This window comes from Zalophus californianus, chromosome 10 (genome assembly GCF_009762305.2).
Source record: "Zalophus californianus isolate mZalCal1 chromosome 10, mZalCal1.pri.v2, whole genome shotgun sequence".
In the NCBI taxonomy this organism is placed as follows: domain Eukaryota; kingdom Metazoa; phylum Chordata; class Mammalia; order Carnivora; family Otariidae; genus Zalophus; species Zalophus californianus.
The window spans coordinates 88,798,900-88,811,461 of NC_045604.1; the positions used below are offsets into that span (position 1 = coordinate 88,798,900).

The 12,562-nt window shown below is 42.7% G+C and overlaps 1 protein-coding gene across 8 annotated transcripts in view; it reads right to left on the minus strand.

Annotated features, from left to right (window-relative positions):
* The window catches only part of TNRC6A (trinucleotide repeat containing adaptor 6A), a 102,846-nt gene that overhangs the window by 33,271 nt on the left and 57,013 nt on the right, over positions 1-12,562 (minus strand). For 6 of the 8 annotated variants that reach the window (XM_027609823.2, XM_027609822.2, XM_027609821.2 and 3 more), the window contains 3 exons: positions 3,355-5,937; positions 1,776-1,952; positions 436-611 (listed from right to left, as the gene is read on the minus strand). In XM_027609823.2, coding sequence (XP_027465624.1) covers positions 436-611; positions 1,776-1,952; positions 3,355-5,937 — 2,936 coding nt within the window. The remainder of the gene's footprint in view (positions 1-435; positions 612-1,775; positions 1,953-3,354; positions 5,938-12,562) is intronic. The other 2 variants (XM_027609824.2, XM_027609825.2) reach the window with 1 other exon arrangement.

A 12,562-nucleotide genomic window follows, 5' to 3' on the forward strand; every position in this document is an offset into this window, starting at 1 on the left:
GGGCGGGGAGGCGGGGAAGGGCTACAGATGGGGGATGAAAAAGAAAGATGGTGATTCTGGGTGGAAGGGGAGGTCGGGGACTGCAGGTGAGGTGGAATGGGAGATGAACTGGCAGTGGGATGGAAAGCGTCAACAAGGAGATTTGCCCTTCTCTTCACCCCCACCACTGCAGGCACCACCCCGGGGTGACGGGTGTCCCAGCCAGCACTGGTGGAGGGGGAGGAGGAGAGAAATCCCAAGCTGTAGCAGTGGGGACAAAGAAGTTCCTGCGGTCTTATGGTTGTCTAGGTGGCCGCCCATACAAGAGGCTATAGCTAAGTTGGGGACTGCCTGGACTGTACTGACTGCCACAAATGGGCAGGAAGAACATTAATTTTCTGAGGGTGAACTATCTTTGGAATAAAGTTTCAAGGGCTTTGCCCTTGAAATGTTTACCTTCGATGACATTTTCTTTGTATATGGTGGCCAATTTAAAGATGAGTTAAGCTCTTGAGATGAATTACTATTCCACATTCCAATCTCTACATCCTCTTCCTCTTCCCAGCCGGTGGGGCGACTTCCAGGCAACGGCATATCATCACCACACCAGCCATCTTGCATAGATTTTGGCCCTGATCGTGGATTTGTGATATAAAGAGAAACATGCTTTAATCAAACAATTCTTTCTGGAGGATGAGCACTCATTAAGGGGGCCAGGTGGGGGTGGGACCCTAAGAAAACCCCTATTTCCCTTCCCAAATCTGCATGGTAGAAATGTATGTTTTATACTGAGTTGAAGGTTCCACTAAGCAAGATTTTTTTTTTTTTTTTAAGTAATCTCTGCACCCAACATGGGCCCTGAACCCACAACCCTGAGATCAAGAGTCGCTTGCTCTACCAACTGAGCTGGCCAGGCACGCCTAAGCAAGAAATTTTTTTAAATTAAAAATTTCAGAGGTGCCTGGGTGGCTCGGTGAGGTAAGTGTCCGACTCTTGATATCAGCTCAGGTCTTGATCTCAGGTCATGAGTTCAAGCCCTGCATTGGGCTCCACACTGGGTGTGAAGTCTACTTAAAAAAAAAAAAAAATCAATGAAACATTTCCCATGCTTTTTACAAACAGAAGTCTCCTAACATGGAACAATGGTGGCCTTCTTATTCATACTCATTTAATAATCTGCATAGCAACACACAGGGCAAAGAGGAATGAGGAAATTTCAAAGAATTCATTTTGATATATATTTTCAAAGAGGATGGCCACAAAGTACTGCAAGTCATAAGCAGAGAGTATCTCAACTCTAGACTCAGCCTTTGGAATAGGATCCTATGGGGTACCCCACACACAACTTATGGGATAGTGACAACGTTCACCCAAATGCTGAATCAGGTCCCTCCTGAACTTTGTTCATTTTCTGTATAATATTCAGGGAGTAATCTGGAACCTGAGCCAGACAGTTTGGATATGTGTCCACACGATTATATATCCAGTCTCTCATGCTAGGTAACATGAAAGTTGCTTGAATACGTAATCTTATTTGGTAAAATAATAACTTAGATTTGGTGAAGTACATGCAAATCCCTATTAGTTAACACAATTCTAAGTAAAGACAAGAAAATTCAGAAAGCTAAAAGAGCAAACCAAGTTACAAATTCAAAGAGGCAAATAGTGAAATCATCTAGTATGATGAGACACGGATACACTTATCAATGATATAAGCATTATCCAATTATTTAATTATAGACAATGAGAGACCACCACTGCGACAAAATAGCTACCAGGAATTATCAGTAACTTACCAGATTTGCTTAATGCTTGAGGACCAACAGAGCTGGAGCCCCACGTGGATGTGTTGGATGCCGTAGCAATGGGCTCCCCCCAGCTGGGACCACTGTCTATGGGTTTACCCCATGCTGAAGTACCATTATCCACAGTTGTGGCTGGAGTAGAAGGCTCCCCCCAGGGCTCACCCCAGCCTTTAGAAAGTGTGGGAAAAGAAGTCATCAGCACATGGTAGGGTGGTGCGGTGGAATAGGGGCAATAAGGAATACTTAGGGAACCAAAGATGAAGACCTTCACATTCACAGATCGAATAATGATGCTGCGATGGGCAAAAACAATGGCATCTGTTTTATGCAAAGAAGACAAATCATTTCCCATTATCATAATTTAACTACACGGTGTGAATTTTTTCCCCCACCTCTTCTTTCATAATTGCCCTCTGGGTGTAGAGCAGATTGTTTTGAATGACCTTAATTATAGCAAGTCATCCTCCTTTGAAGAATTTAATTCCTGGAAAAGTCAAGTCATTCTAAGCCAAACCTACTGATTCCAAGCAGGTAATCAAGCTGGGTAACGGTATGTGTATATAATTTTTACCATAAGTGCAACCTTTCAACATCACCGTTCTGGGGCAAAATAAAATAAAATAAAATAAAATAAAATAAAATAAAATAAAATAACTACAAGACTAAAAATACCTAGGCATCCTATTTTTATACATGCTGGACAATGCTTCTTAAAAATTCTGAGGTATCAGGTTGTCCAAAGCAAAGCCATAAACATTGTTCAAAAGAACCAAAACAGCCTTTCCCTTAGATACGTAACCTGTTTCTTGTAAGAATTGAATCTAAATTAATAAACTATACTTGAGGGAAAAAAACTGGATGCTGAAAGGTTCGCTCATGAACACTCCTAACGCTACTTCTGAAGGGACTGATTATTACTCAATAAAACGTCCATTAACAAAGACAATGCGTTCCAATGACACTTAATGAAAATGACATGAAAATGTCATTGTCAAGATCATCTGCAGATAGGAATTAGCTCCTTGTTATGAGAGTGGGAATATGTCAGAAAGGTACTACCAAATGTTTTAAGTACACAAACATACACGCTGTATAACTTAACAGACTTGGATTTCATGCCTACTTAAATAAATCCCTTCTAAGGCCAAATATAGCACCTGGTATTTAAAGAGTATTATGCTTGGATGCTTGTTTTATTTCTGGGGACACTGTAATCAAATAACAAAACCAAAAAGTAACAGCCTGACTCAGAAGAACTGAGAAGTGTAGGGAATTCCTACTTGACATCACTTTCCCAACTCTGCCTTCTGAAGTCTTCCTAGCAGAGAACAGAGCATGTGAGACCCGCAACCAATGCGGCTATAGGCAGAGCTCTGTTCCCTGATGTTAAACGCCCTATTATTTTCTTCCCTAGAAGCTCCTCCTGGATCAGAGGGGAAAAGCCCTTTGTGTGCCATATCCAAATACTCTGTTAAACAAATCTTACAGCAGCACCAGTACACTGAAGCGAGGCTAACAACACTGTGAAGTATCTTGTAACACTGTCGGACTCCGTTAAATGAAAACTTACCGGAGCCACTGCCCGCCTCTTTGTTTGAGATGGCACTTGCAGATGGTAGCAACTGGTGTACCTGTGCTTGCTGGTCTGAACGGCTGCTGCCATTTGGGACGTTTTTGTTCCACATGTTCACATTTTTGTAGTTGTATTTGCTCGGATCTCCCCAAGCTGAAGTTCCGTCATCAATCTCCATTTTGCGACGTATGGATTCTGGGGATGGTTCCTCCCAGCCTGTGGGCTCTTCTTCTTTTGCTGGGGCTGGTATAGGTCCTCCCAGCCAGCCTGTACCAGGGGGTTTGCCTGTAGCTGGTGGGATTCCCCAAGACCCGACAATGTCTTGTTGCTTGTTCCAGTCTGGAGAGCTGACTGGCTTTGACGAATCTCCCCAACCTAGAGACTGATTAGACTTTGGAGGATCTCCCCATCCCTGGGAAGGATTAGGTTTAGAAGATTCATCCCATCCTGATGAATTATTTGGATTTATGTTATTTCCCCAAGTAAAGGAACTAGTTTTACCAAGTTCATTCCAACCAGAAACGGACCTGTCACTGTCACTACCTCCTGAGCTAGATTTCTTATTAGCCTCACCCCAATGGTTACTCCTTGCAGTTTCCCCCCAGTTATCACCGGCAGAAACGGACCACCCTTGGTTTGATTTTTGTCCATCACCCCATCCCTGTTTGCTCTTTTGCGAATCATTCCACGCGGACTTCTCTTCTTTGCTGTTCCCCCACTGATTGCTCTTGACCATTCCTGTAGCAGCAGAGTCATCTTCCCATCCCCCCTGGCAGCTTGAGCCTTTGGAATCTCCCCACCTCAGAGCAGGTTTGGGATCTCCCCACCCCGATACAGATGAGGTATCATTACTAGTAGGGCTAGTCTTATCTATACATGCCCCTGAGTTAAAAGTCTGTGTTGCAGAGCTTCCCCAGGCCTCTGTCCCATTGTCAGTCTTTCTTTCCCCTCTAGGTGATGTTTCTGTATCCCAGGCAGTATTCTGCTTAATAGGAGTCTGTCCCCAACCAGAGTTGGAGAGGACACGTGGATCCAAGTCAGTTCTGTTTACGATGCTTTGGAGTAATGTGTGCTGATCAATTTTTCTCCTGTCTCTACTCTGATTTTCCCCAGTTGCTTTCTCCTCGAGGCGTCCAGTGCTTTCTGTACTACCTTCACTCTCCACTGTACCTCCTGTTTTGGCCCACACACTGTTCTGCTCATTTGTCTGAGATGCGGCAGAACCTTGATCCTCTTCCTCAGTAGACTTCCATCCGTTTGTAAACTTCTTACCATTGCCATTTGCACTATCATTGGAATGCTGATTGCTAGGCAGTTTGTTCCACTCCACGCTGGGTATATTAGTGCCAGTGTTTTGTGCAGGAGTTCCCCATCCTCGTCGACTTCCTCCAGAATTTGCGCCATTTCCACTTCCCCAGGATGCACTCTGGGAATTCGCTGCCCCAGACTCCCACACGCCTCCTCCTTTATTTGTGTTCACTTGAAAGTTAGTGCCCATAGGCCCATTTATGCCAGGCTGCATTAGAGTTGCATTCACAGTGTCACCATTAGCTTGGCCGTTAGGGCTCGAACATTTGTCTCCAGAGTAATTAGAACCATAGGCACCCCACGTAGTACCATAAGAGCCTCCACTTTTTGGCTCTCCATTGCTAAGGTGAGAAAGGGAAGTGCCATTCATAACCGACGGAGCCTGTATCTGAGGATGATTCATTGTGCTCACACGCCAGGCCCCTGTATTACTAGGCAGTTCATTATTCTGTACTGAACCGGAGTTTGGTAAACTAGAGGTCATAAAGTTAGTAGTGTTATTTGGTCCAGTCATCTCAGTGGTAATATTCTGAGGTTGACCACTGAATGAAACCTTCTGTGTACCACTTACTTCAGATTCACAAGTTTCCTGAAGGCTTCCCCAGGTACCATGGGTGGAAGAACCACCCACTTTAGAGTTAATACTCTGATTGTTAGGCATCTGGCCTAAGGTACTGCACTGAATATTGATGCCAGAACTACCGCTCCCTACAGGCCCTTTGAGGGCGAGTCCGTTGTTGTCTAATACTGGCCAGGCACCATGGTTGCTAGCTGAATTCAAAGTGCTTGGATTTAACCCTCCATTTGATGAAGAACTTACAGTGCCCCAAGCATTCATTCTATTGTTGCTACTTTCTGATTTGCTTTCAGGAGCATCCACAGAGACCTGACATGTGCTTATTATGGCTCCATGGGAAAAACCCCATGGCCCAGTACTACTTCCATGGCCCACATTATTGCTGCTGCTACCAACCACAAACTTGTTTTGGGAACCAAGTCCAGTGCTATTCCGAAGGCCATCTTTTTCACCACTGGTGCTTCCTGAAGCCATGATAGCGATGTTTCTCTCTGATTCAGAACTGGAGGCAGAATCAGCATCCATACATTCTGAAGCCAACTCTGGATCACTGCCAGGGACTGAGGGCCATGCTTCTTTTTCAGGGGAGTCGTTTACAACAGCATTCTTACAATTTGTGCTAGAGTCACTCGGAGAAGACACAGGTCCCCGCTGCGAATTTTCATAATGGGATCCTGAAGTATTGTGGTTTATATCTAGAATAAAGGAGAAGTACAAAAACTTATGAAGTGTTTGAAAAGGCAATAAATGTTATAAACGTATGTGGTTCCTCAACATTAACTTGGCAGTATGGTTACAAGGGCACTGGTTATATCCCAGCCACCAACTTTTCTTATCCAATTAGTAATTCCACTCAGGCAGGGTATTTTGCTGCTTTGTTCACTGATGCTATCCTATGAGCCTAGGGCAGTACCTGGAACATAAGAGCTCCTCTCAGTAGATAACTGCTGAATGAACAAACTGGTATTTATCAGCAAGTAAAAGAATTTTGGTGTGAAGAAGAACTAGGTGGTAGTAATGTATTGGGATAATGAAGCAACCCAAGCCTAGAGGCCTGACATGGGACAGAAGGGGCTGGGAAGGAGATGTGTGAGGACAAGTGAACAGGACGAACTTGACTACATGTATTAGAAACATACCAGAAATCCTTTCCCGTCTTCCCTTTCTCAGGGGAGCTTTTTCACGCAACTCTTTGGGTATTAGAACAAGTTTATAAAAACTACAAAGCCTTTTCCATTTTATTTCCATTTCATTAGTGTTTTTATTCAACCTGAAATATTGCACACAAGTATTTTTAGTTGCATTCTCCTTCACAGCCATGTATTATAAGAGATCAGAGAATTATGACAATTAAAAAATCAAGTGCTGACATTAAACACCATTAATGACCAATCACAGAATCCTATAATCTTGGACTCACCGCTATATATTATCATCTAGTTGTTTTCCTGCAGGTAGGAGGCAGGCAGTTCTCATGCTTCTAATACTTCCCCAGATTCATTCCTGTCATTCGATTTAAGGATCTGGTAGTTAAAAGTTCCTCAGAGATATTAACCTGCATAAGATGTCTGCATTTAGACTGTCTTTAGGGGATGGCTTATATTGTAGTTCTTGATAAGAGTAGTACTCAGAATCCTATGTGGTGCTTTTAAGTAACACACACATTCAAGTCCCATCCCAGACCTAATGAACCAACTGCCAGGGATCGCAGGCCTAGAAAACAAATGTAACTCACTACTGGTATATTGCTAATATGGAAAATCAGGTTCATCTCGCATCATTTTCTCGCAAAGCACAATTGTCAAGCAGCAAAACACTATGAGCTAGAAAGAATAGCAGAAAAAAGGACTAGAGAGAGACCAAAAGTGTATATATAATTCACCAAATACATGAATCTTAAAGTTCCATAAGAGACTCTGATCTCCACTCCCTGTTTGGGAATCATTGTTTTAAGCTGCCAAACGAAGTGTGTCATCTTTCAGTGCCCATGAGAAGGTTTTTCTCACGAAACACAGGATACCGAATAGTCTGTCTCACGGGGTCAAAACAAACAAATACACCAGCACCTGCACCACCAGCAACATCATTCAGCACAGATCATGGATCACATGTTTTCTATGGATTTTTGTCACTAACTCCTTGGAACAATCCTAGAGCACAGATGTACTACCTTCACTTTGTAGATGGGGAAATCGAGGCCCAGAGGTTAAGTTATAGCAAATCACATGAAGAAGGCAGGATTCAGCATTGGATAATAAAGCAAGGTGACTGAGAACATGGCTGGTACTCTCACAGACACCAAGATTCATGTCTGGTCTCTATGCAGCAGTTGTATGCCCAAATCTGCAAGACAGGGCTACAAACAGTACCTCTTTATCCAGCTGTTAACTATACTATCCTTTGTGAAGTATTTAGCTCAGTGCCAGCTTCAAAGAAGGGCTCTGCAAGCAAGGGGCAGTTTGGTACAGTGATTAATAGCCCAACTGTGCAGCCAGACTGCTTGCGTTTCAAAGCCACTCCGCCATTTCCTTGTGTGATCACAGGCAAGATCCTCAATCTGTCTGTACCTTAGTTTCCTCATCTATAAAGGCGGAGCAATAATAGCACCTGGCTGAAACAGTCGCTGGAAAACTAAGTGGTTAATAATTAAAAATGCTTTGAACCATATCTGATTCAAATTAGGTACTTAATAAATGAGGGCTGCTATTATCACTAATTAATACATACTGACGACTCTGCTGATTATTTCAGTCCTGTCTCCAAAGCACATTTTCCACTCCACCATGTCTATCTCATGGAGAACAAAATTAGAAATCATACAACTTGCTTACATTAAGTCTCTACTTAAAGATCTCAAACAGAACACTAATTCCTGGATTATTCCCCCACAGATGCCTCTCCCCCCACAACCCAAAAAAATCCTTTCTTTATGGTTTTCTTCATCTAAGTTTCCTAAAACCTTACTGTGCATGGCAAATCCCAAACACCACCAAGCCCCAAATTCATCCACTTTTCTCCAGATCTAACAGTCAAGCCACCATCACCATTATCATCACCTCAAAGATGTGAGTAAAAGTACCTGTTGCCACAATTTTTTTCTCACACATGCCAGCGTTTCTTGCCACTTCCACCCAGCAGGAGTAAGAAAGCAAGATTGGGAACATCAGACAAAACGACCTAGGCTGAACACAAAACCCGGAATTTAACAGCGCAACAGCAGAAGCATTCTCATACCGACAGGGAAAAGGCAGGGTCCTTGTCCTCAACACTAATACTCAGCCTTCTGCTGGAAGTACTGACCGATGAAAGGGGACCCAGAAAAAAGGGAAGGATAGTGGAAAAGAAACACAACAGATTAACATGTAAAAAGCAGTAGTTTTCCTATATACCAGAAGTAGTCGACGAGAAAATGTGACCGAGAAAAGATCCCAACAGCCACAAAAACTATAAAGCAACTTGGAATAAAGCTAACAGAAATATGTAAAGTCATATATAATTAAGTTTTATTGCAGGCCACAGAAGACAACTTGATTAAGTACAGAAACTTGTTCCTGGATAGGAAGAAAGAATAATATTCTTTCTTAAAGTATAATTCAATTACAAGAAATCGCTAACAAGAGTCTGCAACTTGGTTAAAGTGATTTAAAAATTCACATAAAACATGACAGAATGAGAAAGAGAATCTCAGTAGCGGGATGGGGGGCAGGGGGCGCCGCAGGGTCACGCGACAGCTAACGAGCGCCACACCAGCTGAGCAGCTAAGCTTCAGCTGAACGGCACCAGGAAGCCAGGGACAGACCCAAGTGTTTGTCAAATGTTAGTATTTTAAATCAGGAGAAAAGGAATATTTGGTACTTTAAAAAGATTTCTTAAAATCAGACAATCAAAAATAATTTCGTCTAATGATTAATGTGTTAAAAGATGAAACCATGAAGTTACCAGTGAATGAGAATATTTTATACATAAAAGCAAAGACACCACAAGAGAAATGACACAGATTTGACTACTTACCCAAAATGTGAAGTCATTTTATGTCAGAATACATCAAAAGCAAGCAAGGAAACAAACAAAAAAACCCCCCAGCAAATAGCAGGATCCATTTTGCAAACCAAACTCTACCACCTTTAATGTTAGTAAAAATTTCTCTCAGAATCTGGTCATGACCTGGTTTGGATGGGGGCGGGGCATGGTCTAAATTTGTCTTTTGCTATATATCCTTACGTATTTTCAGAAAATGAGAGACACCATCAGCATTTACTAGCTAAAATTTCATTTTATAAAAAAAATTTTTTTAATTTCATTTTTAATCTAAAAACTACTTGCTACTTTCAAAAAACCCCAAATTAAAAGGCTATATCAAAAACTGCATTCACCAAGGATCTTTTGGTTATGAAAAACGTGTAGCTCAGACAGAAGTGGGGAGATCCCAGTCTAACTAAAGCTTTGAAAAAAAGACTCCTCAGCAATCTCAACTAAAATGTTTCACAGAGACTGAGACTCTTTCAGATTGGGGAGAGGTGAAAATTTTAGTGTTTCCTTTACAGACAGGAAGCCAAAACCCATCATCACAAATGATCCAGAGGATAAACACAGAGGAACATAATTAACAATCCTGTTAGGTTTTTCCAGGGAACAGTGAGAAACAGTAAGACTGTGAGGCCCCAAGCTGGTGGGAGGAAAGGGGGCAGCTGAGTTTTACTGAGCATGGTGCAAAATACAAATTTTCACACACTGCACTGATGTAGGCAAATGAAGATTTGGAAGATTATGCCTTACTAAAGAACACTGGAAATCCAAAATAATACCATCAGCTCCTATTCTCACACAAAATTACCTTATGAGAACTGGGGGCAACTCGAGCACCACACCTCCGAAAGAATAGTGCATCTCATAGCACCTATTCCCAAAGATCAAAGGGGATTATGTGGAGGCAGAGCAAAGACTGGCGATGATTCAAGTGATTTGTAAAAAAACAATAATCTGCTCAGGAAGAATTTAGGTCCAGAAAAAATAATTTATTTTTCTTATTAAATATACAGCATGTAACAAACAAAATAGTTAAACATGTGCCTTCTGCCTTAAAGACTTTTCATTCTCACCAGAAGGGCAAAGTCTTCAGAAGTAAATGTACTCTGGTTTTAGAGTATTTCTGGGAAGTATGACATAGTATCACTTGGGAATATGAGAGAACCTGGCAGGCACCATTTCAAACAGCACTCAGTGACAAAGGTCAAAATGTTTCTTTCAGTATTCTGGCCTCTAGTCCAGGGGCTGGCAAACTTTTTCTGTAAAGGCCCAATTAGTGAATACTTTCAGTTTTGCCAGCCAGAGCGGTGTCTGCGGCAACCACTCTGCCACTGCGGCCACGGCCACTCGGAGACAACATGTAAATGAGTGGGCATGGCAGCCTTCCAATAAAACCAGACCGAAATGGGCTGCAAGCCACCCTCTGTTCTAAAGATGACAAAAGCAATACTCCCAACCAAATGCAAGGCATGGATCAGGACTGGTCTCTGGTCTGAGAGATGAGGTGAGGGTGGTGGGGAGACAGCCATAAAAGACAATCTAGGGGCTGCCCCTCCAGACCGGATGGCGAGGCCCTCCACGGGGTCAGGTCCATTGTGACGGCCGTGCACACAAGAGAGGAGAGCGGAAAGGTGTTTTGGAGTTGGAATCGGCAGGACATGGGAAACCAGTGGCCTATGAGACACGGAGATGGCCAAACATGATTTTAAGATTTCTAGGTGGGTGGTGACTGGATGTGCCAACCTTCTGAGCAAGAGAACTCAGCAAATGACACTGGTATGCGGCAAGACAAGGAGTTCAATTTTGGATGTGTGGAGTTTGAGGGGCCCGGCATCAGCTGAAGACATCCGGAAGGCATGAATCTAACACTCAGAGATCTGAAGCAAAGTCATGGGAGGGAATAAAATCTGAAAACTGGTCGAAGAAGAGAGCAAGAATGAAAGAGCTTTAAGGAAGAGGAAGTGATCAACAATAAAAAAAAAATGTGTCTATTAAGATGAAAGTGGAAAAGGCTGTTTTTACCACAGCTCCAACTGAAAATCAGTAAGCCTGGATTTGACATTCAGAAAACCAATGGCCTTAGTAAGAGCTATTTTAGTCAAGTGGGAAGGAGCCAGACTACAGAGGACTGAAGTCATGTATTAGAGACTGCAAACATAGACTATTCTGTAAGAAGGGGGAGGAGAGAAAGTCTGTAACGTCCTCAAGAGACTGGGGGTTCAATTTTTTTAATGATACAAATGTAACTAAGGGGGAAGAGGTCCAAGTAGAGAGAAAGGAGCAGAAGTTCCAGGACAAGAAGGATGGAGGGCATCAGTGAAAAGACAGTGAAGAGCAGAGGCACATGGGCAGTATTTTCATCGTTACATGTCTCTGGGAACTTTAACATTTCTTTTCATTAAAACGGCCCCATTTCCTGGTCGCTCACCAATATAGCTCAAATGTCGAGGTTCTTTAAAAAGAAAAATTCAAACGTACTAAAGGCTATGAAGAGTGATACAGACAACACCCACATACTCCTCCCCTTACTACACTAACTTCTAAAGAAAACTCCTGTGTACTACCCCTTCTCTGACCACATTCCCGTCCTTCCCCAGTGGGTCACTGAATGGTAACCACTCAAAATCTGAACTCATCCCTAAGCAATATGAAAGCTTTGTATTTTATATAAATGGTATCATACTAGAAACAAACAATGACATTCTTGGGACAACCAGTGGAAACGTGAACACAAACTACCTATTACAGGATTTGCTGAATGTGTCTCCCCTTTTGCCTAAGGTGGATCGTGGTATCATGGTTGTATAGGAGACTATCCTTACTCTTAGGGAATTTCCTGTGGAAGTATTAAAGGTGAAGTATAATGAATGTGCATATGTATGTACATACGATGGGGAAGGTGCACACGTCCGGTCGACAAGGAAGATGAAGGAAGGAGGAGTGGGAAGGAGGTATGCATGTGAAAACATTAACTGCTGGATCTGGGTGCAGGGGACATGGGTATTTGCTTCTCTACTCTTTTAGCTTTACGGTACATGTCAGTTGAATGATAAAATGTGGGTTGGGCCACTCTGGACCATAAGTACAATTGCCACCAGCCCTGTTAGGTGTATGAGTCCCCCCCTCCCAGATCCTGTATTACATGAAGCCCTGTAAGTCCCCCCAGCTTGAAGAGTTATTTGGGCAGTAGCAGAGCCCAACATCCTAAGGCTCTAAGAAATCAACTGCCCAGGAGAAGTCTTGATGTTGACTGAAAGCATCACCAAGTGTCTGAGGTCTAGCCACAAACCAGCA